The sequence below is a fragment of the Abramis brama genome, assembly GCF_963993115.1.
Source record: "Abramis brama genome assembly, chromosome: 23".
NCBI lineage: Eukaryota > Metazoa > Chordata > Actinopteri > Cypriniformes > Leuciscidae > Abramis > Abramis brama.
The window spans coordinates 23,751,101-23,778,097 of record NC_139985.1 but is presented as its reverse complement, the minus strand read 5'-3'; the positions used below and the strand labels follow the sequence as shown (position 1 = coordinate 23,778,097).

Below are 26,997 nucleotides of genomic sequence, written 5' to 3'. Positions count from 1 at the left end.
TAAAGTGGAGAGAGTTGGTCAGCTGATTTATCTGAAAGATTGGTGAGATTGCTAACTTGTAGAGCCTCTTCTGTATTATCAGCACAAGGAAGACACAAGTGTAATAAAATAAATGTTATTAACAAAAGATAAACAAGAATAACTAACAAAACTACTAAATGAATGCCATGAATGATAAAGGAATAAAGTGCATAAGATGCATAAAATACAAGTGATTAAGTTGAATGTGGCTATGGAAGAGTTACGTTATCTTATGGAAATATAAACTGTTGTTTATCTTCTTTGAAACTTGACATTTGCCTTTACCTTTCTTTGCCTTAATCTTTCTTTACCGTTCTTTACCTTTAAAGGTAAAGAACCTTATTATGCATTAAACAAAAAAAACGATAGATAATTTGTTATTAACTTGCATCAGCTATATTACCATAATGTAAATGTAAAATAGAAAACCTTATGCTGATAATATACAACAATGCCAAGATCTCTGGAAAGAGGTTTGGTTAAGTGATATTTAAGTTCCACGTGGTCGAGTGAGCAGTCCGATGACGGTGACATCTTCCATTGGTTGTGCTGGGTGACAATGCAGTGCGGAAATGAGCCGGAATCCGTTTCAACTGCCTTGAACACGAAGCTCTGTGGGATGCTGATCTCCTGGAGCACCAAAGGGTCCTAAAATCTGGGACACGAAGATGAGGCCCTGAAGTAGGTGCAGAAGATCCTTAATCTGGAACACGCAGACGGAGGGACCTTGAAGTAAAGGTTTGCTCTCCTGTGCTTAACCTTGTTACAAATGAAGACCTCTGATTGCAAAAGCCTCTAAAAGCCACCTATGTCAAAAATTAGATAATAATATTGAGTGATTGCTCTCCACACATAGTATACGTGTGGAAAGCACAAGTATACATAGTATAGTATATGTTATTTAGCAATTTTGATTACTTTACTAATAGACTAAAAGGTAGAACATAACAATAAGACATGAGAAAGTGCGTCCATATTATCCCTATATATACTGATTGGCTCCATCACTCTGTCTCCTCTCCACCAATAAGCTGGTGTGTGGTGGGCGTTCTGGCGTAGTATGGCTGCCGTCACATCATCCAGGTGGATGCTGCACATTGGTGGTGGTTGAGGAGATTCCCCCTTCCATATGTAAAGCGCTTTAAGTAGCCAGAAAAGCGCTATATAAATGTAATCAATTATTAGTATTATACTCTTGGCTGTGTTAAATATATCAAAGTGGGGTTAACCTCAGACCTGCATATTTTTCAATCAGTTTCTTCACTCATATTTGGAAATATGAGAAACAATTAAATAATAAATAATTAAATACCAATACTCTTTATTTGGCATTTGGCTTTATTTTGATAGCAAAGCATAAGGTGTTTTGGACATCAGACAGGAAGACATATTTCTTGACATTCTTAACCTACACACCCAACAGGTTTAGGCCTCACAAAAACTGTCAAGAATGGGTCATATTTCACTCCCAATCAAAATGAATAAAAAATAATAATATTTTGCTTAAATAAAATGAAGTCTATCAGTGCATGTTACATAATGGGTTGTGCATGACATGACTGTGAGTTCATAGTATCCAGGTTACATTTTGGGTGGTTAAGAGGAAAGAAGGGGAAAAGGTTGAGCATGACCTTGGTGCTAACAACGTCAAGATCATGGTTTGATTCCCAGGTAATGAATGAACTGATAAAATGCATATCTTCAATGCAATAGACACTTTGGATAAAAGTGTCTACCAAATGCATAAATGTAAAATAATGGCAAGATACAAAAACCTTATACGGATAGTTCTACCAAAAATGAAAATTATGAAATGCTTCCTTAATAAATTATGAAACCAAAAATCTGCCACCCTGAACCCAGAAACTAAGCAATTCAAATGGTATAAATAGAAGGCTTAATTTTCTCTGTTTTCTTTTCTTTTGATATTTGAGGTGAAATGTTTGTGTGAGACTCACCTCAGCAGTTTTAGTCTCTCATTGTTTTCAATTTAGTTGCCCCTGTTTGCATTTAGTGTCGCTACAGATCAGCATTTGTAAAAAAGAATTGCAAAATTGTTGTGGTGTGTATGTGGTGTCAATAAACCTGCAGATATTTGTTTCCCCAAAAGAGCAAAAGATACAGTTAAATGATAAGACGCAAATGACAATACAAAAATGCAGGTCTGTCAAAGTGTGACACTCCCTGTGTAGCGTAATAGTGGCCTTGTATGTGTTACATTTCGCAACGTTCGTGAAGGTCTTTGGTAGATTGATTTATGGCTAAAACCACGCAACCCAACCCTAAAACAGTCTCAACCTAGACATGTAACTTTTCCCAAACCGTCAGTAATAAATGGCAAGGCAGGTTATAATGAGAGGTCAGAGGGCAGGGGCTCTTCATTGTTGCCTGTGGGCACCCCTGTTTGCAACAGGCTATCTTCATGCACGTCTTCATCATCTGATTGGATGACAGGAGTGTTTGATCCGTCCTCATTGGAGGCCTGACTGTCACAGGTGGAGTTTGAAGAAGTGGACAACATACGTGTTTTGATCTCACAAGGGTCAGAAATTCTCAAGGACACGTCATTTCTCCGCAATCCATCCTCTTTTATGTCAGTGTGACCAAGTGCTGGAGAAGAAATTGATTATTTGTTAACTATGGAATTCTATGGAATTTTACAAGATTTTTTTGAGCCACATAGCTTCAGCATACAATGAGTGACTGTTTCTTTTGACACTTCTTTTGGTTTTACTAGAAAGCATTCCTTTTTGGTACTGTAAGCAATCTTTATTTAACAGCACATAGAAAATGTTCTTACCACCTGACAGACATCACTGAAATAGTTGTTCTAAGAAATCACAACTTAAGCCTGACAGTAATTGCTGGGATGGTCTGGTTTGACAAAAACAAATCACGTTTGCTAGTGGATGTTTCAACTCAACTGCAGTATGCAGCTGTATGAGGCAAATCATTGTCTATACTTCAGTGCTCACTGCATTGCATCACTGTTTTTTGTTTGTTTGTTTGTTTTTTGCATATAGTTGATCTTATTTTATTGTTGGTCTCTATCACTCATTTTGCCAGAAATCATCCGGATCATTCGTATGTCCCCCAGATTCATATGGCACATAATAAACACATGAAAAAGGGTCCTATGTTCCTAGGGCCCTGTGTCCCCCAGTTTGTTTTATGGTAAATAAGAAATACAAATGAAAAGGTTCCTAACACACGCCGACCCGCCAAATTTGGGTGGATTTCAGCAGTGGTGTGTAAAGCAGTCATTCCTACTAGCCATTTTGGTGGGTTACATTTTTATATATACATACTTTTTTTTAGTTGTAGTCTTAAAAAGGCATCTGAAATAATAAACCAAATGTAGTGTTGTCAGAAATATAGATTTTTCGATACAGAACAGATACACAATACCAGTTGCCCTTTCTTGCTCTCTCATCTCTCCGTCAGCGATTTGACACACATACCTGCCTAGAGTTGAGGAAACTAAACAAATGGTTGGAGTAATGGAATCACAAAAGGTTATAGCCCTTATGATATGCCTATATCCCTATAGGGATAGAAGTTTATTATTATGGCTCTGGGAAAATGAGTCTTGAACTTTTAAAAGGTTTACTTAATGTGTGTTAACAGACCATTGAACTGGGGAACAGGACCTAGGAACATATTATGTTCATTATGAGTCATATACATCTGTGGAACATAAGACCCCGTGAACATAGGTATGCTTCCAAAATCGTCAACTCTCATTGAAAATGAGGTTGCTTTGTTGCTGGCATGCTACTCTGAATATATCAAAAGTTGGGTCCCACTTTATATTAAGTGGCTTTAAGTACTATGTACTATGTACTTACATTGAAATTAATAATTTGATACAATGTACTTATTGTGTAACTACATGTTTTTACATTGTACTTACATTTTAAAAATTCCTGCATGTAATTATAGCTGTAATTAATTTATGTAATTACATTTGTAATTACACAGTTGACCCACCCCTTACACCTTAACCCTACCCAATCCACCTCACCTGTCCCTAACCTTACCCGTATCACACCTCAATAGCAGCAAAAGTGTTTTACAATACAACATGAACACAATAAGTACATTGTACTTATTTTTTGATGTAAGTACATAGTACTTAACGCCACTTAATATAAAGTGGGACCAAAAGTTGCTATATTTGTTGTGTCAACCTGGGTGCAAATTCTAACACACACTCACAGCAATTCCTAACTATTTTACGTTTTGAGGATTTGGTTGCTAATTCAGATGAATTTGTACTAATTCATTTGTACGTTTTCATACAATCTGCTTATGGTTTACTAGCTGTGTAGGTGTGGACCTTTATGCTTATTTTCTAACAATTGTATGTTTCCATGTGAATTACATCATACAAATTAATTTGAAATCACCACCTCCTTAAATTGTCAAGTTCTGCCATGAGAACAGGTTGGCAAATTGTATTAGTCCACAATGCCACTCCATATACTATTACATTGGGAAAAAAATATGATCTTTTTGGTAGTAACTATCACTTCGAGCACTATTTAGCTTTCAGTAGATATAAAAAAGACAGGGAACTTTGCACCTAGTTAGGAAACAATTACACTGCCGGCAATTTGCTGCAACAAAGCAGCCAACCAGAAGATGTCAGTTTCAGGTGTCATGAGCAACAGAGACTGATGGCAATGCAGTGAAGAATAGTTCTACTTTATGCAAACACCAAATGGCAATAAACACAGTGGAGCCCATGTCACCTGATACAGTTAGATATTGTAGTCAAGCAGGAATACCACCTAGCAATACAGAAACTTGTGGACCCACAATCAGTGTGAACGGCCATTTAGACTGGTGTGGAGTTTATACCTGGAAGAGGAGATGTCAGTGCTCCTTCCTCTCCGCTGGCACTGAAGAAGACATCCAAGGTCTCCTGATCAGAGATGTCCATCAGGTCCATCTGTTCTAGCATATCGACGTTCACCTCCATTGATGAGATGCTTCCTAAGGGAGCTGCAATAGAAGGGTCAGACACAACATGTGAGAAGAAAAGAAAATGATTAGATGTGAATATTGCATATATGGCTACTTATAATCTTCTTTAAAGTACGTTTCATCTATATCATCACATGTCTTAAATTAAAGATTGTGGTCTTTCAACCTTTAAGTGGATTTTGCTATAATGTGTGATATTGATCTATTAATATTGTGTGTGTGTACCTGGTATTCCCTACGTTATGGGGACCAGATGGTTATCCCCACAAGGATAGTAATGCCAGTCATTTTTGACCTCCTGGGGACATTTTTTTGGGCCCGGTGAGGAAACAGCGTATACATCATATAAAGTTTTTTGTAGATTTAACATTGTATAAAGTTTTCTGTGATGTCTAGGTTTAGTGTAGGACGATATAATATACAGTTTGTACAGTATAAAAATCATTATGTCTAAGGAAAGTCGCTTTTAAACATGGAAACCAGTATGTGTGTGTGTGTGTGTGTGAGAGAGAGAGAGAGATGATAATGACAGTTCTTACTGTTTGAAGCTAACACAAGTTAGCTTGCAGTCAATTAACTTTGAACTTTGAAAAAACAGTTGGTCTACATGACTCCATATCTACTTTCTGATCTTGGTGTAATAATCTTAAAATTTATAACATTTGTTGATCTTCAAGCTGTCACTCTGGCAGAGATATTGTTTTTCCTTAAATAAGTTTGACAAAAAAAAGTGTAAAGTGCAATTTTCCTAAATTTACCTGTAAACTTTGTATAGCCAAAATTATATGATATATTTTTTTTTTTAAATGAAACGAGTCACCCATATATGTGTGTGTTCAAACTTACGTCTCTTATAATCTATCTGCAGGTGTGCAGAGGAGAGGTAGACATCCACATCGTGTTGAAACACCTCCTCAAAGAATCGTTGTCTCTCCCTCAGCCTCATTTGCTGGGCCGACTCTGTGTCCGGGACTCTCTGTGCATGTTCTGTCTCCGCTATCAGCAAAAACAGGGACAGTAACTTCAGTCACATGTTACATCAGCACCCATTAAGAGGATATTTGCTTAACACCACATTTTCTAAATGTTAAGCAACAGTTAGTTCTACAATTCTTTGAATGGGCAAGCTGCACTCTAGAACCTTCTTCCAAAAACACAGCAACAATCCACCAGCAGGGGGCATAAGTTACTTGAAATCTCTATACTCACTCTATCATTACATTGAGATCTAATTTGTTTTTTGATTGTTTGTTCAGAGCAACAATTAGAGTTATGTGCAGTTATGTGCATTCATTATGCATGTCCATTCAGTCATATCTCTTCTAATAAAATTAGGACCAGTGGTTCACAGTTTTTGTGTGCCTTGTTTACTTCAGCCAATTTTGTAGTAGCCTAAATGAAAGTAAAAAGGTTAGAAAGAGAACATGATGTGCTAAGACAAAATAAACATTTGTGGAATGTATGAGAGTGTTACAGATATAATATGAACATTGTGTATCAGTTTGTTCAGAAGGACTGATGAGTCAGAGGACAGATAAACATTCCTTACTTAAGCCTTATGTGACAAGCTGGAATGAATATATAGGTGGTGTGTATTAGGCTCTTAAGTAGATTATTCCTTTTAAATATAGGACATCATGTAAACATGTTCATTTGTGTGTCTGTTTTATAGAGACAAAATAGCTAACAAATTGTCTCCAGAGTACTTTTAAAACCTTCAAAGGGAAAAATGGTTGATAAAGACACTAAACAATTTCTGTTTACTTCAAAACAAGTTTTATTTGAAACGTCATGCTCTTTTTATATATACTGTACCTTGGAGTGTGATTTAAACACATATACTAAACCATGGTACTGCCATAATACTTTCTTGAACAAGCAGTAATCAATGTCTTGTTTTGATAATCATATAAAACATGTTTTACCATACATTAAAAACATGTATAAATGTGTTTTTTGACAGTAATATTGGCAGAAAGTAAGAAAACTGACCTTTGACCACCGGTCTATATACGGAGTCCTCTCAATGTGTGTTAGCACATGCACAACCATCTCGAAATAGACAATATGAGTCATCTGCCACCCTGAACCCAGAAACTAAGCAATTCAAAATATAAACATCCAGTTCTGGGTAAAGCAACGCTGGAAACCTAGTATCAATATCAGCTTTCATCAGATGCAGTTTTATAAACATTTAAGAGATGTAGTATTTAGAGTGCATTCATTATGCATTTTTTTATTGCATAAAAATCTTTTTACGTAACATACACACAAGCAACAATTATGGGTTGTCAGTATGACATGTTCAGCCTGACATTTGTGTTTCACTGTCCTTGAAAAGTGACACGGGGCAAGTATCAGTTCAACTGAAATAACAGCCCTAAAGCTTGCACCACAGCTCTAAAGTGTTAGAGAATGGCATTCTTTTTCCTTTCACAAGTCATTAATACATCCAGCCTCACAGAGACAGTGTCCCGCAACTCAGCCATAATTAGAAGGCACAGGCTGAGCCTGAAATAATTGGATCTGCCTTTTAAACCTGGTCTAAAATAGGAATAATGTAAAGATTATCTGGTTTGTCCTAGGAGAGCTGATCGCATTCAGCTGCTTCAAGACGTGCCGTAGAACAAGGCCGTCAACAGAGGGGGATAACTGTGAACATTGTCCCAGGCTCTGTATATATATATATATATATATATATACACACACATACAGTAGTCAACATTTGAAGTGGATCAAAAAAGTTAATCAAAGTTGTCAGGTATTGTTCAAAATTCATGTATAACTTGGATGAAATGTTTTGATCCACTTCAAATGCTGACCTCTGTATACATATATTATAATATACAGTAGTAATAATATACATAATGATTTTTTTTTTATTAAAAAAATATATGTGTGTGTGTGTGTGTGTGTGTGTGTGCGTGTGTATGCGTGCGCGTGTGTGTGTGCGTGTGCGTGTGTGTGTGTACTAGGCCCCATGTGGTGGTGCCATTATAAAATAAAATCAAACAGCTTTTTCTGGCCCACCATTTTTTTCTACTTTCGATACGTGTTGTTTGTTGTCATATTTGATACATCAGACTTTTATGATTCATTTGATAAAGAATGATAAAGGAGAATACGGAGCTATAAAAAAAACAAGAGCAAATATATGCAATTTATATGGCCAAAAATTAAGATGAAATTCTGATAGCTTGTAATGTAAATCAATTAAATCTTTTTACATAAAAGACTGTTTACATAAAATGAAAAAAAAAAAAAAACTCCCAATAATATGTTATATGCTTAGTTTTATGATCAAATCACTGTAGTTTTTTTATTAACAATAAAAAAGTTATTCTGACATTTACTTAATAAAAATCAGTAAAGATAAAGGTACCATGATCTGAATGGGGAAAGTTAATTTGAAACAGACCAGGCACCAAGTACAGCATTTATGAACCATATCTATAGGCAGAGTTCATTTAACACTGTGCAGTAACTTTCCAAAACCAACTGCCAACATGTGTTTACATTACAGAGACCATCCTCCACCACCAATGTTTGAGCAGATGTCTCATATATTTTCAAACCTCAATGCATTTCTTTCTATTGTGGAACACCTACAAACATATATATTTTTTAAATGTCTCAATGTTTTTTTTTTTTTTTTTCATCCAGTTAAAGTCAATGGGGGACATTAGGGTGAGTAAATGGTAGGTAGGTTAACTTTATTGTCCCCAAGGGGAAATTCTGCTTGGGCACAGTGCAGAGTTGCTTCATAAAAAAACATCACAAAAGACATCGACAAGAACCTGAGAAGCATTGAAATATTGTACTTCACAAGAAAAAAGAAAAAAAAAACACAGAAGAAAAAAGGGCATTGTTGACAACACAGTTCCATGGATTAAAGTGCTAGTGTGGTTGTTGCACATTGCTCCATTGCACTGAAGTTTGTGTAAAGTGCATAAGCTAAGGTACTATGTTTATTGCACGTTGCCCTATTGCACCGGGATCTACTGCAATAGTGCTGAAGTGCTCACATATTTATTGTACTCAGCTCTATTTCACATCGTTCAGCAGCTTAATGGAGGCTGGCACAAATGATAATTTTAGGTGATTAGTTTTACATTTTGGTACACGGACTCTTCTTCCCGATGGCAGGGTTTCGTATTCAGGGAAGAGGGGATGTTGAGGGTCTGATTTAATTTTCATAGCCTGTTTCATAATTGTCTGATCATACAGGCTCTGTATAGGCTCATAGTCTCTCCTCCCTATAATTTTCATGGCTGTTTTGTGCATGTTGGCGAGCTTATTTTTCAGCTTAACTGTTAAGTTGCCAAATCATGCACTAATTCCATATCTGATGACACTCTCCAATATTGCATGGTAGAAGATCATCATGATCTGACTGCTCACACCATACAACCTTAGACGCCGTAGAAAATAAAGCCTCTGCTGCAGTTTGTTGCACAGGTTGTCAACATGTGTATTCCAGCAAAGAAGACTGTCGATGTGGACACCTAAGTATTTGTACACCTGAGTTACTTCCTGGTTTTTAATGACCACTGGCTCGTGGTCTGTAACTTGCCTCGGGTCGAAGACCATCTCCTTTGTTTTTTGAATGTTTAAAATTAGATGGTTGGTGTCACACCATTTAACGAATGTGTCTATTTCGTCTTGGTACACAGAGGAGTCTGCATCCTTGTACAAAAGCCTCAGGATCGCGGTATCATCAGCAAATTTCATTATATAGTTGTTAGAGTGTACATTCTTACAGTCACTGGTGTACAATGTGAAGAGTATTGGTGATACAACACAACCCTGAGGAACTCCTGTGTTACAGTATTTGATCTCCGATAGCGTCCTATTGACCTTCACTTGCTGTGCCCTGTTAGTTAAAAAAGAATAAAACCATTTAATTAAGATAGTATTCATGTTTTTAAGCTTCTCTAAAAGCACATGAGTTTGCACTGTATTAAAGGCTGAACTAAAATCGACAAACAAGATTCTAGCATAAGCTCTTATGTTTTCAAGGTGCTTAGAAATAAAGTGTGAGATGCAAAGGATTGCGTCATCAGTGCTGCGTTCTTGCTTATAGGCGAACTGGTACACATCTAGCTTTGACTCTACATCCTTCATGAGTATAGACACAACAAATTTTTCAAAACATTTCATTACAATCGAGGTTAGAGCTATGGGACGAAAGTCATTATTATCTGAGGCGCCTGTTTTTTTTAGGCAGTGGAGTTATAACTGATTTCTTCCACAGAGCTGGGACAGTGTGAGTATATAACGACTGTTGGAAGATAGGGCACCATGCCATTGTTAGTTCTTCTGCACAGCTTTTGAGCAGAAAGGCTGGGAGGCCATCGGGGCCTGTGGCCTTGCCCGTATGTACTTTGCTGAAAAAGTACACAAATTATGACAGAATTTTATTTTTTGAATGAACAACCCCTTTTAGACACTCCCAAAAAGAAAGATCACAAATATAAACTCTTTAATATCTCATAGGGTAGCAAAATACTTTTGCACCATGGAGAACCTGTAAGACTGTGATGATTTTATTTCCTTTTTATTTATGTTAAAGAATCCATGAGTCATCACATTTGACAGGCAAACCGCCAGAGTAGGCAGTTGTGTAAGACGGGGTCATTCTCTCTCGCCTGGTGGTGGCAGTGAGGACGACGGGAGGCATCCAGGGGCCACAGTGCTGTCACTCTGAATAACTAATCAGATCTGCTCTAGCTGACCATTGCAGCCAGAATGGTGGGAGTCCCATTTGTTTTTCCTTCTGACAGTACTGTGTGGCTCAGCACAAAGTGTGTGTAAACAAGTTTGTCTTAGGAATGGGCAATAAATTGAATATTTAACAAATATTTGTGATGGTTTATCATCGCATGGTTTATAAAATTGAGCAACATTATGAATAACCCAATGATTTTAAAGCTCTTTTTAATGTACTTTCATTAAATCAGTTTTGTGATTGCGAGTATGAGAGCATTAACAGAGATGTTGTAATCTCTCGTTTAAACTTTAGTAGTAAAAAATTTGTGAACTTGATTCATTTCCGTAAATAAGTTCATTCCATTTCCATTAATAGATTCAAAATGCATAAATGTCAAACTATACAAAATATCACAAGATCAAAAATTGTCACAAAATGAAACTTCATGTGATCTAGCTGCTTGACTTTCTTCAAATTCTCATGACATTATTCAGATTCTTAAAAGTTGAGATGTGGTGCTCATATGATTGTGTTGTACCCTGATACTGCTCCTCTTCCATCCAGAGCTTATATTGGTTCTCACCTATACAAAAATAGTTATTTGAGTAGTAAAGCTGTCTAAATCATCCTTTTAACAGTGGTGGGTGGGGACCTTTTTTGTTTGTTTGTTTTTTGGTAATCAACAGAATGTCACAGATGCTACCAAAAGAGCTTAAAGTTACGATGAAATGAAAGTAGCAACAGGTTTTTTTTTGTTTTTTTTGTTATACATTTGAGTGAAACAGGTCAGGTTTTCAAAAAAGAGAAAATGTAGAGCGGGGACTTGATTCTTTAAAATGTGGATATGGACTAGCAGTCAATTGTATGAGAAGGGCTGAGCTTTTGGTGGACTAAATAATTAGAGAAGTCCAGCATATGTCACCACTAGATCAAGTTATGACATTTTGATAAAATATTATGAGATTAAAACACATTTTTAAAAATAATACATATGTATTGTTCAGAATAAGATGAATAACATGTATTTAGCAAACTTACACTTGAACGTAAATTAAACCCAGAACATTCCTTCAATCCTGCAGGGACAAACTAGGCTTGAAGCAGGAATTCATCACAGTGGAACTGAAATAAAGTCTTCACCTACAGTGGCATTCTAGTATCCAAATGGCAAACAATTCAACACATAAACCCGGCTCTTTGAACACTGCAGGGATCTCCTCTTGCATTTTTCCATGACCTTGTTCAAGTTTAATATTTAAAAACATATGCCTGTGTTTATATAAAAGGTTAAGAAAGGTTGAGGCACTTAAAACTCGACAGACATGCCATGAATGGATATTGCATAACCAGGGTGGTATGACTCGGTCCTTGGCATCTGCCATGTGCATATTTGAGTGTGTGCATGTGTGTGAAAATAAAATGATGACTTGATGCTTCTGAAATGACGCAGGGTTAAGTGCTTTGCTCAGGGGTGCAGTTTGTTTTATTCTCTGGCATTCCCTTCCAGTCAAATCACATTTTCTCTGATATGATCGAGAAAGGAGCAAGTCAGGGAAAATGTGATTTGACTGAGCTATTGTGCTTAGAAAACAAAATTTTGTTGGCCACTCTTGCACTGTGCAAAATGCCAGTGCAGTGGACATGGTGTTTATTCATGTCAGCTGGCAGATCTGGCAGAGCTCTCGGGTGTTCCTGGCGTCAGGGTCACATATCAACTTGTAGGCAGCAATACATGAATATCAGTCACGTGACCTCCTACGTCATCCTCTCTTTTTCCAATTGACTGCCGCCATCTTGAGTACCTACTGTCTATGGTACTGACAAGCATTAACTAGCTAGCTTACTACTATTTACAGCTTCGTACAGATACAGTAAATGGCTACTAAAGACAACATTTCGCACATCGACTGCCATGAAAAGAAACGCTACTTTCAACAAATAATATTGTTAGGGTGTGATCCCTACGCGATACCTGATGCGTACTTCCAGCCTCTGTCCGCTGCTACCGAACTACCAATCCTGGCATTCAATGATATTATATGTTGATCCGACTATTTTAAGTGTGTATTTAAATGGTCCAGGGGCAGAACTTTTGCCAAGTGTGTCAGAGGTTCTGGGTTCTAATCTGCACTCATATAGTTTTTTGGGTTTTTTTCTCATCAAAACCGATTATGTTTATCAGTGGTTGTATATCAGTCAGGGTGTTTGTGTGCAGTTTGTTTTGTAATTTCACTGGAACGAATAGAGAGTCTCTCCACATTGAAGCGCGCGTCCGAGTGAAGACTGTACGCGAGCCACAAACAAACACAGTATCCGCGCCACTGATCGCAGCGGCAACGAGCACTTTGATCACTTGATTTCAGAAACAATACATTTCAGCGCTAGATCGCCTCTTATTTAACAAATGAACGAAATGAATGCTCTGCTTGTTGACTGGAGATGTTTTGTTTATTTGTATTGGTACATTCGTGCCGCGAGATGTTTCAAAAGTGTTGGGGACATGTCCTACCCGTCCCACCTGCAAATTACGGCATCTTTTTTCGTCCTGAGGTAACCTGTAAAAGGATATTTTGGGGTCTCCTTTTTTGTTGCACCCCACCGCACAACATGGTGGTGGTGGTGGTGGGGGGGGGGGGGCAGTTCTCCTCTTGCAATGAACGAAAACGATGTCATTATGATTCAGGCAGCATCACAAGTGTATACCAACCACCATCACCATTCAACCACCCAAAAAACCTTAACAACCACATAGCTAATTTTGATTGTCAGTTGTTGGAGTTTACGTTAACAGTGCAGTAGTGGATGGAGTCAGATCAGCTGTGGAGTAGTATGTTCCACAATTGATCAGCCACTGTTTTCCAATCAGACTAAATCAGTGATTGATTTAAAGTGAATGACTTCATCACGAGGCTTTCTGACGCTGCCTCAAATCATCCAATAAGATCATTCATAAGGCAAGTAAACAACCGCATGAGGATGAGATCACTCTATTTTTCTCTTCCTCTCTTGGACTCATCTCTTTCTCACATTCATCCCCCTTTTTCAGACTGTGCTGTCCATTCACACAGCAGTAGGTTGGGAGGGGTGAGCAAGACTTGTTAGATCAAAGCAGAAGAAAGGCGGATTGTCTGTAAGGACTGATTTGTCATTTTCTCCATACAAGGCAAAGCTCTGTTTCCACCCAGCCCTACCCCCAGCTTTCTTTGTCATAGTGATTCACATACTAAAGCATTATGGGGATTATGATCCACTATGACACCGGAAATGGCACAGCATCCATACAGGCACTGTCAGAGACATGCCAACAGTCTTAACCTTTTCAGACACAAATAAACATGTCATGCAGTTCTTGATTTTAACAGATCTTGGACTCATCTACAGGAATGTATTCTGTCTGTATAAATAGTCAGTCATAGGTTTGTGTAATTACCACAGCAGGAAGGCCTTAACCACGCATCAACCTCTTCCAGTCATCTCATCCAAAACACTTGACTTTCAGAAGCATTGCAGCCCCACAACAAACTAAAACCAGTCCACCACATCCCTCTGAGGACAGTTTGAAAACAGGACATGGGAAATGAACTTTCCAGATGAATGAGTTAAAAGTTCATGAGTTAAACCTCAGGGACTGAGAGTAAAAGCCCTGACTTACTAAAAAACCATACCTTAAAATATAACTAAAAAGCAGATGCTAATTTCTCTCATTGAAAAATGACAAGAGAATGTTTCTCTAAAACAGATTTTACCCACTTTTGACAAGTATGGTAACCTTAAACCAGAAATGGGGATTTTCAAACCCACAAACAAAAATTATTTGAAGACATTGGATGAAGGATGTGGTATTCAGCTATAAACAGCTATAAGCTCTTAAAAGATTAATTCACCCAAAAATGAATATTCTCTCATCATGTACTCACCCTCATGACATTCCAAACCCATAACATTTTTGTTCATCTTCAATAAACAATTGAAGATGTTTTAAATTAAACCTGAGAGATTGCTGTCCTTCCATTGAAAAATCATTCCACCAAATAAATATTTGTATGGGTTAAAAAAAGTTCATAACGAGTTCGTAAAAGAAATCCATATGAATTAAGCAGTTTAATTAATGTCTTCTGAAGAGACTTGATTGCTCCTACATATAAACATTGATCAATGCACAAATAATAAAGTACATCAAATATGGTAAAAGAAAGGTCAAAGTGCTTGCTTGACAATACACTGCATGTGAAAAAACTTTAAAAACATTTTAAAAACCAGAATCCAGCAGGTTTTAAAAACACTCCTTAGACATGGTAAACTCACTATAACACTCTCAGATTTCCTTTTAGCTTTCTGCTTTGTCAGCTAAGGAATAGAGGTGGCCGATATGACCAAAATCTTATATCATGATATATCCAAATTTTATTTCATGATAATGATATTGTCACCAACGGTTGCAGGAAACACGATGAAGATCAGGGTCAAAGTGGCTAAGTGCGGGAAACTGAACAAAGGAAGACAAACTAACTAAAAAGTCCATGATAATGAAACTAAGAATGAGTGTGAACAGGAAATGAGAGAGGGAGGTGAGGGTGGGGACTTTGGAGGAGGACGAGGAGGTGTTGGGCGGGATCACTGATAACAGATCACAGTTAATGCAGGGCGAGGATTCCTTCTCTTTGATGGTTGCGCGATGTCTGTGAGTTCTATGATCACGTCTCTCAGGGGCAGTTTACACTACATCGTTTTCAACTAAAAACGGAAAACTTTAATGCTTTTTGGCCATTTTGTCCGGAAAACTTTTTGTGCATTTTGGCCCAAAAACCACACTTTCAAAGTTTAAGTTTTTGAAAATGATACCGTTATTGTCTCTGTGTGAACTACAAAAACACAAATTTGTGAAAATGGCAACATCATGCGCATGTGTGTATTACGTCACATGTTCAGTCTATAGGTGCATAGTTTTTCATTACAAAGTGATCCCGGCAACTACTGGCCTGGCATGAATAATAAAACATTTTTAATCGATTTCGCGGATCCTTGTGAACTTGGATCGTTTTGACAACATTGCCGTCTGTACCCAAAAAAAATGCAAAGGAAAAACTTTTCTATTTTTAGTACATCATTGTCGTGTACACGTGCCCTTCAGACAACACTCAGAAACCATCTCTCTGACAGCATGCTGCACATATAGCGAAATGAGTTGTCTTTCGCTGCCTATAGATGGGTTTCCGTTTCTCGAATTACCCATTATCCTCTGCGGCGCGCCGCCATGTTGTGTGTCAAAGCTGTCAGTAAGCCACTGGGAGACACGGCTCATTCACTGTGCTGCATTAATAGAAAGCCAGTTAATATAAAGTATTTTTGACTCTTTTGTGTGAGATAACGATGACAAATTCCTCCAAACCTGGCGACAAGGTTAAGGTTATTTACAGGGACACATTAGACGATGTTTGCAAGGCAAGATATGATGTGAAATTGAGTGGTCGCATTTGTGCGAGTGCATGGTCATACACTACACTTAAATTCACGCATGAATTCTCCTGCATTGAACTTGTTTTAGCGCCCGCCAAAGTGAATTTTTGTCCCGCCAAAGTCTTATTTGATCGGTGAGTAATGTAGATGAACTGGGTGCATGTTTAACTGAAAGAACGAGCAGATAGAGAGAGAGCCGGTCGCGCGCGCGCACTCTCTCTCTCTTCGGAGCCAGGCGAACATGTAAACAAGACTTCACCGTCTCCAAACTAAGCGCTGTCTTGCTCTCTCTCCCTCGTGGAAATGTTAGTCTGGAGCCCTGCATTGACGGTTCACATCGCTGTAGCCAGGCGGCTGATATCTGCACAGCCCTTATTATATGGTACATTTAGACTCAGTGTCAAGACAACACCATCTGGGTAAAAAAACAACAACACAACGCTCCGAACTAATTTAGTGTAACTTAGGAGAGAGATGGAGAGCAGAGGCACGGAGCGATGTGCTCCAGGTGTAGCCTCTGCCTCTGGCTCGACCAGCTGATGTGGCCACAGAGAAAGTGATGAAGGTGGACAATCGTCAGAGTGTGCTTCTGCCCAGCCAACACCTCTCAAGGGCTGTGTCGATAGTAGCCGCCTGGGTACAGCGATTTGACAGCCGATGAGAGCTAGCGCATTTAGCTAGCCCATCTTGGAAATGATTAGATAAAGTGTCACATCTCCAGAGCACAAAACCTCTAAATGTTCACAAGAGCAGCACTGAATATTAACTCCAGCCAAACGGAGAATAATCGTATGATTTTTATGTTCAGAATAATGCCGATTCAGGATATTATCATGCTCCGTAACACAAACGCTTGACACACAAGATGGCGCCGTAAGGAGTTGCGGGAGAAATGTGACGTCATCGGAAATCTATCTATAGTGCTTCAACAGTTTAAAAACACTTGTTTTTACACTGCAATACTTAAAAACACATGCAAATGATAAGCTTTTGTGACCACATAGCACAGCAACATCACATGAGCGTAACCGCGATAAAGACGATAGTCCAAGATCTCTACCGGTTGACAAATTTATACCAGTTAGTTAATCATGTCTACCGGTATATCACCCACCCATACTAAGGAATATGCAAGCATGTTACCAAGATATTAGCCGCAAGGCTAACAAAGTTGCCACAAAACTCCAGTTTTGATTTCATGGGTTACTTAAATACATATCCAGGATTTATATACTAATAATGAATACATTTATTCATTAAAGTATTATAACTGATAAAATGCAAAGCAACTTATTATATCTATGTATCATACAAGAAAAACACACTGTTAGACTTTTCTGTAATTTCTAGTTATTTACTTTAAATCCCCCAGTATTATACTGCTATTTCTCTTTACAGTAAATAACTGTGAGTCCCATTGCATCATGGGAATTTTCTGTGACGTCTAACACCACATACAGAGACTTACTGTATTTTTTAAATTTGCTGTATACTACTGTATTTGTCTAACACCACATACAGAGACTTACTGTATTTTTTAAATTTGCTGTATACTACTGTATTTGACATAACGGCCTCTCTGGCTGGCACCATTCCATCGTGCTTTTTATTTCCTAATGTTTGCCTTACACCGCGTATCTACAATGCTATAATTGCCAGAGGCTGTCTATATTGGACACATTGAAGCGACCGGACCTTTAATACAAAATGCAAACCTGTTTGTCCCTTGTCAGAAATACTGGACTCGGAGTACCATACGTCAGAAATATAACGGCCGCGGCGCATCACTATATACACTGTCTGGGATTTGTCGTGTCGCGCCAGAGCATCAGTGTAATATCACTGGGTTCTGACCGTCTTTTGTTGGATCGCGCCGTTCGTGTCTGGCCAGTGTTGCCAGATGTACGATAATTATCGTATTTGTACGATAATTTTGACCTCTGTACGATGTACGATCAATAATGGAAAAAATCCTATAATGTACGATAATTTCAGACCTGTGTGACACTTCAAATGATGGTCGTTGTAATCATAGGGTTTCTCATTGATCTAGCTGTGGATTCTACGTCTACCGGGGAAAGAACGTGTAGAGAGAGGGAGCGAGAGACCTTGCGTGTGTGTGCTAGTGTGCCTCACGAAGCGCATGTAAGGACCCAACCAATCAATTGTAAAAAATCAATTGTTCCAATCTGGCAACACTGGGCCCGGGGAAGAGACGGAATTCACTTCACCGAGAGAGAGACCAGCAGAAAGCAAGGTAAAAAAAAAAAAAAACATTCTGTGTGTGTCGACAGGAATGTGCCCAGTTTAACCTAACGTTATGTTATAACGTTAGCCTAAGCCTACTCTTCAACATGGCGGTAACGAACTTTACCACGGTAAACTGAGCTAACGTTTCATTTTACAGACTTTGTTAGATTATTGAATTGTCGAGTTAAAATATGCCAACGAGCAATGCGTTTACATTAACAATAAATGTGAATAAACTAATGTGAAATTCTGTTTTGGTTGTAGATAATGTTGGCCTACTGATGAGAACCTTTATCGTTTTAACGTTTTAGCATTAGTTTGCAAACTATAACATATTATAGTTTTTTTTAATGGAATTTAATATTTACTTCCATTTTTATATGTGTTTAAAGGCAACTGCAACAAAGCGCCAATTCGCGCCAGTGACTTCTAGCAAGATTCCAGAGGTAGGCCATTTGTGATATATTTTGAGATAAGTTTGCTGAATTGATTAGCAATATGTGAAAATTGCTTTGGAGCCACTGGTGCAGACTAGGTAGCTTACAATATCTTATAAAATCTCTATAAATTTGGCTAACTTTATATCAAATAAGTGACCTTTGCATCATGTCTAACTTTATATTTATTACACAGTAAATGAACCAATCAGAAGATGGGCCATTGTCTTTGTTCAGTCTCACCAGATTAAATGTATCCAGGTAAGCACTGCAGTAAAACTCTCACTAATTCATTCATACCAAATCGAGCATTCTAAACAACTTAACTTTATATTTTTGCATTATTTTGATATTTTATTAGGCAGAAGACTCTACCATTGCAGTCCCACCTGACCAGGAAGGTCCTAATGCGCACAGGTGGGTTAACTACTGTAGGAAGGAGAACGGTCACTCAGTGAAGATCATCACTCAGTGATTTCTTGCATGTGTCTTACTGTGTATTTGTCTCAAACAGGTACCCCTTCACTGCAGACAAGCTGAAAAGTATTAAAGTATACAAGCTTGTAAGTATTAAAATTTAATCTGGCATAATTTAATTTAGTTCTTTTGTATGCTATTTATTGACAAAAGCTGTTTACAAATATATATTCTTAAGTTTTTTTGAAAATAATACAAATTAACAAAAAAGGAGGTTAAAAATAATGTGACACTAATATTCTCTCTCTCTCTCTCTCTCTCTCTCTCTCTCTCTCTCTCTCTCTCTCATAGTGTTGGAACCGGGATCTCCTCTGAAGGACTGAGTACATTAGTGTTTGTGGACACGCATACAGACCAGGGAACATTCTGATGTTGTCAATCAAGTTCTGAACAGGAACCAATCTTTGGAGAAGTTCATTTATTCACAGAGGTGGACAAAAACATTGTGTTGGCTTTTTAAAGATTATTTTGATGAAGACTTTTACTCCTATGTTGTAGAAAAGATGGAGGAGTAGACGGTCAGACATTGATAATAATAAGAAATGTTTCTTGAGCATCAAAGAGACTTCTTTCAAAAACATTAAGACACTTAAATACTTCTTTTGGCCACCAGTGTACATGAATCCAACAAATTTTTGGAAATAAGTGAAATTATTTTGAAGGTTGGGTTATGTGTCATGTATTGTGAAAAGAACTGTGTTTTGTCCTGTGTTGGACATTTCCTTTTTGACTGCTTAAAAATGTATTTATATTCTGCAGTTTTATGAATGTAATGGTTGATATTTCATTATAATACTGTATAAGCTAAACAAACAATGACTCTACATTCATTTAGTCAAATGCTAATGTTTTGTTTATGATTTTATGTATGTTTTTAAAAATGTGTGCAGTGAAGGACAGCACATAATGTGTTAATTTAACACGTTTACACATCTTTGTGCTAACCTTTCTGACATATTTACTTTGTTAAAATCATTAACACAATGAATGAGTAAAATTAACACAAAAAACGTTATCCCTAAACTCACCCATTAATGTGTAAAAATTTCACACATCATTTCCAGCATTGGCATACTGTTTATTTTGTGATATATATGAAATGTTTTAAATAAAAAAATGGTAATTTGTGATAACTTTGTCTAATTGGTCTGTATGTCAGTAGTACTTATGTAGGATAAAAATAAAATGAATCATATATCAAAATTCTGAAATCTAATTTATATTTAGTACAAATAAAAAAACTAATTACAGTAGTGTACTGATTAGCTTCGTTTTTACAGTAATGCACTGTATTACACAATTACGGTACCATTTACTGTAAAACTGAAATACGGTTTGGTACTGTAACTTACTTAATTACAGTAACTTACTGGCAACAGTGTTAAAAACCCTTGAAAAGTCTAACAGTGCAGCTGATCTAAGGCATAACAACAGTCTATTATCATTTCCATTTGCTCCTAGGATCATTATGTAACACTCAGTCCTAAGCACAATGTGATGATGTCACAGGTCTGTTATAAAAGATGTCATGCCATACCAATGTCATGATTTGTCAGGTCATTTGGAGCTGCTGCTGTTCATTTGTGTTTCCCTATTTTAATGATCTCTGCCATGCATCAAACAGCAGACAGAAACATGCCACACTGTATTCGGTTTAAATAGCAGTCGTCACTTTGCAGTATGTCCACTTAATGTGAAGGGTGATGTACCCAAAAATGCTACACACTAAACTTAGAGAAACAACATGCCTCTTTGGAGCTATGGACTAGTGGTTAGCACTGATGTATTGACAAACTGAGCTGTGTGCATGAGAGTGATGATACTTTTGAGTCTGGTTTGCTAGAGTTTTTGAAAAGCATGTCTGACATAAGTAACTACATATGAGGTGAGGTCATGTTTGTCATCTCATTACTGTTTATAGTTAGTTTTATTGTATCATGTATGAAGTACAACCCATCAGAAGAAAACAGCATGTATTTTTGGATTGTTATTTAAAGTGTGTGTGTGTGTGTGTGTGTGTGTGTGTGTGTGTGTGTGTGTGTGTGTGTGTGTGTGTGTGTGTGTGTGTGTGTGTGTGTGTGTGTGTGTGTGTGTGTTTATGGTGATATCAGTTAAAAAATCAGATTTTGTATTCATCTTCATTGTCCGGTCGTCTGCCTACTACACCAATGCTTAGACTTCATGACAACGTTGTTTTTGCTTTATACGTGAGTACATTTTTATTTATTTTTGCTGTTACAGAGAGCCAAGATATGCTGTTGTTGTAATGTTAGCTATAGAAACAGGACGGTTTTGAGTGACATTGTTTGTCTGGAGCGGGTACCATTGGCGACTAAAAACAAACTCTTGCTTATACTCTTGTGTACTGTATGTTAATTTTTCGCTTTTTTTATGCATTATTTTGGTTTGCTTCAGCTATGATAAAGAGACATTCACTCTTGCATTGCAAATGTATTATTTTGGGGGCAGAGCAAGGAAGGGAGGGGCGTGTTTGTTCGGGTTGATTTAACTATCAACAGTGTTTCTCAGAAATTGCTTACTGCACCCTTTAAGTGTCTGAGAATTACCAGAGCATATTTCTGAAAGTCTGCTAAACCCTTTTATAGAAATAACAGAAGCATAAATAGTTACTGCATAACTCATAAATCCAGGTTACACAACTGTGGTTTCCAAAACTAACTGAATTATTAATAGTGGGAGTATATGTGCGTGCGGAATGTGTGGGTATGAATGAACGTTTTGGAAATGAGGAAACTCAGAAACTAAATATCTTCAGTTATCTGACAAAGAAATGATTGTTAACAAGCTAAACTCCAAGATATTTAATTCAGCATCTTTTATAAGGCAGCAACCACCAACTCTATTAGTTCTATTTTCAGAGATACTGGGATTCACAGAAAAGTCCCAGAGAACAATGTGAGTGAAACGGACTGAGAGGAATTTCTATAAGATTCCACAAGATGAGTGACATGATAATGAGTCATAAGGAAAGTATGAAGCATGGAGTAAGGAACTAGATAGCAAGTGCTGTCGACCAAAAGTAGTTGAGTGTATCTCTTATCTTTTTCTCATTCATTTGCCCACACTATATACAAGCTCCTAAAGTGAGAAGATAAAAAGTCCTTGTAGGTTCAGTGAAATTTCTCCCGACTTTTCATGCTATCATCTAAGGCTTGTAAGTGATACATATAGTGCTTTGAAAAAAGTTTGTTGTGGTCTGATTTTCTGTATTTTTTTTATACATTTTACACTAAATGGCATATCAGATCTTCAACCAAAACTTATGAATTATAAAAAGTTACCCTTCATGAACTAAAAAAAACTACAATTTACATCTTATGTCATGTATTTATTATAGAAAGTTATAGAACTGCCCACCTAAATAAAAAAATAAAAAAACACATTTTGTATAGTTATGCATAATCTCAAAAAGACAAGGGGCAAATACTTTTTGACAGCATTTGTAGAGTCAGTTTGATTCACAGTCTTTATCAGAGTGGAGTGTCATTTGTTAAAAGTCTCTTCATTAGTGCAACTATGAACCCAGAATCAGCTACTATGCTTGAATACACACACAGTTATAAGGATAAAACCAAGTATATTTTAGCCCAAAATTAATAAATTTTGATTTTGAATGCATCAGTACAGTAGGTAACAGAATTAAGTAGGCACTTCTCCTTTTTTGGAATTAATGGTCGCTAAAATGTGAAGTGTAATTTCCAGTAAAACATACCTCATCCATTTAGTCTATTTTTCTGTCTTTGTCATTCAGTTTTTACCATATTGCCTTGTTTTGACAAATCAGAAACATTACCATAATTATTTGTAACACAAATGAAGACAATTTGCAAAATGTACTTGTGCTATTCAACAAGTGCCATTCCTGTAGATAAGTCATTCCACTGGACATGAATGACACCATCCTAAACATCTGGAGTGCAAATCTTTTTGACAGATGGACATTGTACTCATAATTTGAGCAAAATTGAAAAATAGTGTAACAAATACTCATGTGGCCAATCTAATTTCCAGTCTCAACCTCTAAGCATGTGTGTGTCTGAGACCAGAGAGTGTGGGAACTTGGATTGTATACAGTCCCATCTGCTAAAAATGGCAGAAAAACAATTTCATTTAGAGGGATTTCAGTCAGGTTACAAATCTACAAATCTAGAATCCAGTAAGCTTTGACAGGTTCATCAAGTTATCAGGGGTCTCATTTATAAAACTGTGTGTAGGATCCTAACTAAAAGTGTGCGTGTGCCCGAAAGCTAAAAATGGTGTACGCCAAAAAATATTCAGACTTATAAAACCGTACGTATGCCAGAACCTGCGCAAAATTCCCTTTATAAATCCCAGTCAGCGAAATATTGTGCGCCATTTAGTAGCCTATCCTTGCCTTGTTTTTGAATAAATAAATCAAATATTGTAAAATACATTTCAGATAGTTTTTCTAAAACCTGAGGCTTGACGTGAGTGCTTGGCATTGCAGGAGATGGCGAAAGGCTGACAACCTCCAGCAGAAATGGGGCTGGAGGACTGGCTGAGCAGGGCAGTGACGGAGGCAGAAGAAGACTAGACAGGGTCAAAGGTAACAATACATTGTCCATGCAGGTGTCTGTGCTGTCTAGAATCAGCGATGAAAGTTCATACAGTCCATCAGGAACAGTGATGAAAAATCCGAAATGGGGTGGGAGACAATACCTCAGCGCTGAATTAAATCAGCCAGTCCTCAGTCTCAAAATCCACCCAAATACCCTCGACCACTGATGTCGTGGGCTCACACCCCTGGTCAGACTTACTGAGGGACTCCTCTTCTGGGGCGAGGGTCCACAATGACCTCTTATCTTCGGACAGGCTAATACAGTAACGCGCTGCAAATACTCACAATGCACATACGATCAGGATGTTAAAATAAATCTTTCAGGTCATCAACAACGAGCCAGGTTCATAACTTGTTGTGTGAAATTGCAGCGCGTTTCTGTATTTGGTTGTATTGTATTTGTTGCACACGTGTTTTCAAACTGATGAAGATGTTCTCTTAATTTGCTGGTGTTTTTTTTCTATTTGCATGAGTTTTCATCAGTTGCAGAAAGCTTTGTGCTATTTGCAGCACGTTTCTGTATTTGGTTGCGTTGTGAGTATTTGCAGCGCGTTTCTGTATTTGGTTGCGTTGTGAGTATTTGGTTGCGTTGTGAGTATTTGCAGCGCGTTTCTGTATTTGGTTGCGTTGTGAGTATTTGGTTGCGTTGTGAGTATTTGCAGCGCATTTCTGTATGAATATATAATGTGAGTATTTGCAGCGCATTTCTGTATGAATATACAATGTGAGTATTTGCAGTATGTTTGTGTATTTGGTTGCAGTGTGAGTATTTGCAGTATGTTTCTTTAATTGGTTGAGTTGTGAGTATTTGCAGCATGTTTCTGTATTTGGTTGCGTTGAGTATTTACAGTGCGTTTCTGTATTTGGTTGCATTGTGAGTATTTGCAGCACGTTTCTGTATTTGGTTGTGTTGTGAGTATTTGCAGTGTGTTTCTGTATTTGGTTGCGTTGTGAGTATTTGCAGCGCGTTTCTGTATTTGGTTGCGTTGTGAGTATTTGGTTGCGTTGTGAGTATTTGCAGCGCATTTCTGTATGAATATATAATGTGAGTATTTGCAGCGCATTTCTGTATGAATATACAATGTAAGTATTTGCAGTATGTTTGTGTATTTGGTTGCAGTGTGAGTATTTGCAGTATGTTTCTGTATTTGGTTGCATTGTGAGTATTTGCAGCGCATTTTTTGTATTTGGTTGCGTTGAGTATTTACAGTGCGTTTCTGTATTTGGTTGTGTTGTGAGTATTTGCAGCACATGTGTTGAAACTGATGAAGATGTTAATTTGCTGGTGTTTTTTTCTGTTTGCTGGTGTTTTCTTTAGTTGCAGTGCCTTGAGCTCTCTTGGCCACCGTAAATTACACTGTTTTCACTGGCAGTAGTTTTTTTATGCTGGATTCAAACAGAATAGAATATTTTTATAAATGCATTATGAATTCTTGAAACTAAAACTGAAACATAAGCATATATTTAATTTTTTGCTGAAAACAAGTAAACCATACTGGCATACATCCGGTAAAAATTATAAGATGACATTACATTTTAATTGAAAAGATAAGTAGTGTTTTCAGGACAAGGGTTTTTTACATAAATGTCAGGTTGGGGCAAGTTGTCATATGTTTTATATTTTGTAATTGTATATGTATTTAATTACAGTGGTTTTATATTTTGCAAGTCTTTAACAGTTAATCTTTTTCATTAATTGCTTTGTGTTTAATAACTATTTTACAATAATAGGTGGGCATGCTAAATGACAGTGAGGAATGCAGTCAGAAAAGTTAAACTTCTTGGGAAATAAAGGGAATTTTTAGGGTTTGTATCGATTTAGGAACTGATTATCAAAAATAATAACCCTAAACTGATTGATTGGTGACTGGTCATCTGTCATGCATGTTGTCAAGCAGAGTGTAAGAAGAGTCATATCTTTATGAGCAAAATAATTCAACAAAAGGTTAAATACTCACAGGGAAGACGTTTGTTGTGCAGGTTCGTCCCCTTTGAGCTCATGACTCCAGAGTGACAGAGATGCACAGCTGTGAAAACTGAGTGCTTTACCGGCAGTTTAATTCAGTCTGCCGTCCCAGAGCAAGACTGGACTCTGACACAGCTCATCTCCCTCTCTGTCTCTGAGACTTTAGGCTGTAGATTCAGTCGTGCACTTCCTCTGCAGCAGCGCCAGTGGCCGCGTCTGTCTCTCTGCTCAGAGTCAGACCTCAGGTCTGGGGCAAGTGGATCATACCAAGTCCACCCTCACAGGAGGAGGAGAGTTGAATTTACAGATGGGATCAGACAGAGGAAGGAGGGAGGGGTTATGTAACGAGAGAGGAAGTGCTAAGAAAATTAAAGCTAGCTCTGTCTCTCAAACTCTCTTTGTCTTAGAGGTCATTCCATGAAAGGAGATGGGTGTTTTTTTAACATTTGATGAAATGTTAAATTTAAACTTGTGTGTGTGTGTGTGTGTGTGTGTGTGTGTGTGTGTGTGTGTGTGTGTGTGTGTGTGTGTGTGTGTGTGTGTGTGTGTGTGTGTGTGTGTGTGTGTGTGTGTGTGTTTGTGCGTATACACACATTCATCACATTCATCTTTCAATGTGTGTTTTTGGATAGTAACTCTAAAAGGCAGTCAATACATAATATACTGTATATACAGTACATTCAATTTCAGTGCTGTTTAAAAATCATCCTGGGATGTACCTCATGGTTAAGAGTGTGCTAGATAATAATAATAATAATAATTTGAGGAGAAATTTGGATTTGGACCACTTCCAGCTGCAGTACAACATATGAAGTACAACATTTTTGTGTGCACTTAGTCTAGTTTTAAGATACATACAAAGCGCCATCTAGTGGCAATTAAACAAAACCAGTAAGATCAGGGTTCGTTTTTGTTTATTTATTTATACTTCATACTGACCTGAATATTAACTTTAGGTGTAACTTTAGGTGCTATTGTGCATAGTGTTACCGTCGTACATTTACAGTTAAAAACTGCCACTTGTGTAAATGTTAGACTAAAGAACACCCACATAGAGACTATGAATCTAAAAATATCATTAAATGGCATC

At 37.4% G+C, this 26,997-nt stretch overlaps 1 protein-coding gene across 1 annotated transcript; it reads right to left on the bottom strand.

The window, feature by feature from the left end:
- Nucleotides 1–1,338: 1,338 nt before the first annotated feature.
- On the bottom strand, nucleotides 1,339–26,184 carry LOC311074055 (dysbindin). Its single transcript, XM_084100322.1, has 4 exons — nucleotides 25,900–26,184; nucleotides 5,857–6,006; nucleotides 4,885–5,028; nucleotides 1,339–2,631 (listed from the first exon to the last, which is right to left on the bottom strand). The coding sequence occupies exons 1-4, from the start codon at nucleotides 25,940–25,942 to the stop codon at nucleotides 2,369–2,371; spliced, it is 600 nt and encodes a 199-aa protein (XP_083956448.1). The 5' UTR covers nucleotides 25,943–26,184; the 3' UTR covers nucleotides 1,339–2,368.
- Between the last annotated feature and the right edge of the window lie 813 nt (nucleotides 26,185–26,997).

Coding starts and splice junctions, on each gene's coding strand:
- LOC311074055 (XM_084100322.1), bottom strand. CDS start 25,942: ATGAGCTCAAAGGGGACGAACCTGCACAACAAACGTCTTCCCT. Junction 6,007..25,899: donor GCACAACAAACGTCTTCCCT/GTGAGTATTTAA, acceptor TTTTGCTGATAG/CGGAGACAGAACATGCACAG. Junction 2,632..4,884: donor ACTGACATCTCCTCTTCCAG/GTATAAACTCCA, acceptor TTTCTTCTCCAG/CACTTGGTCACACTGACATA.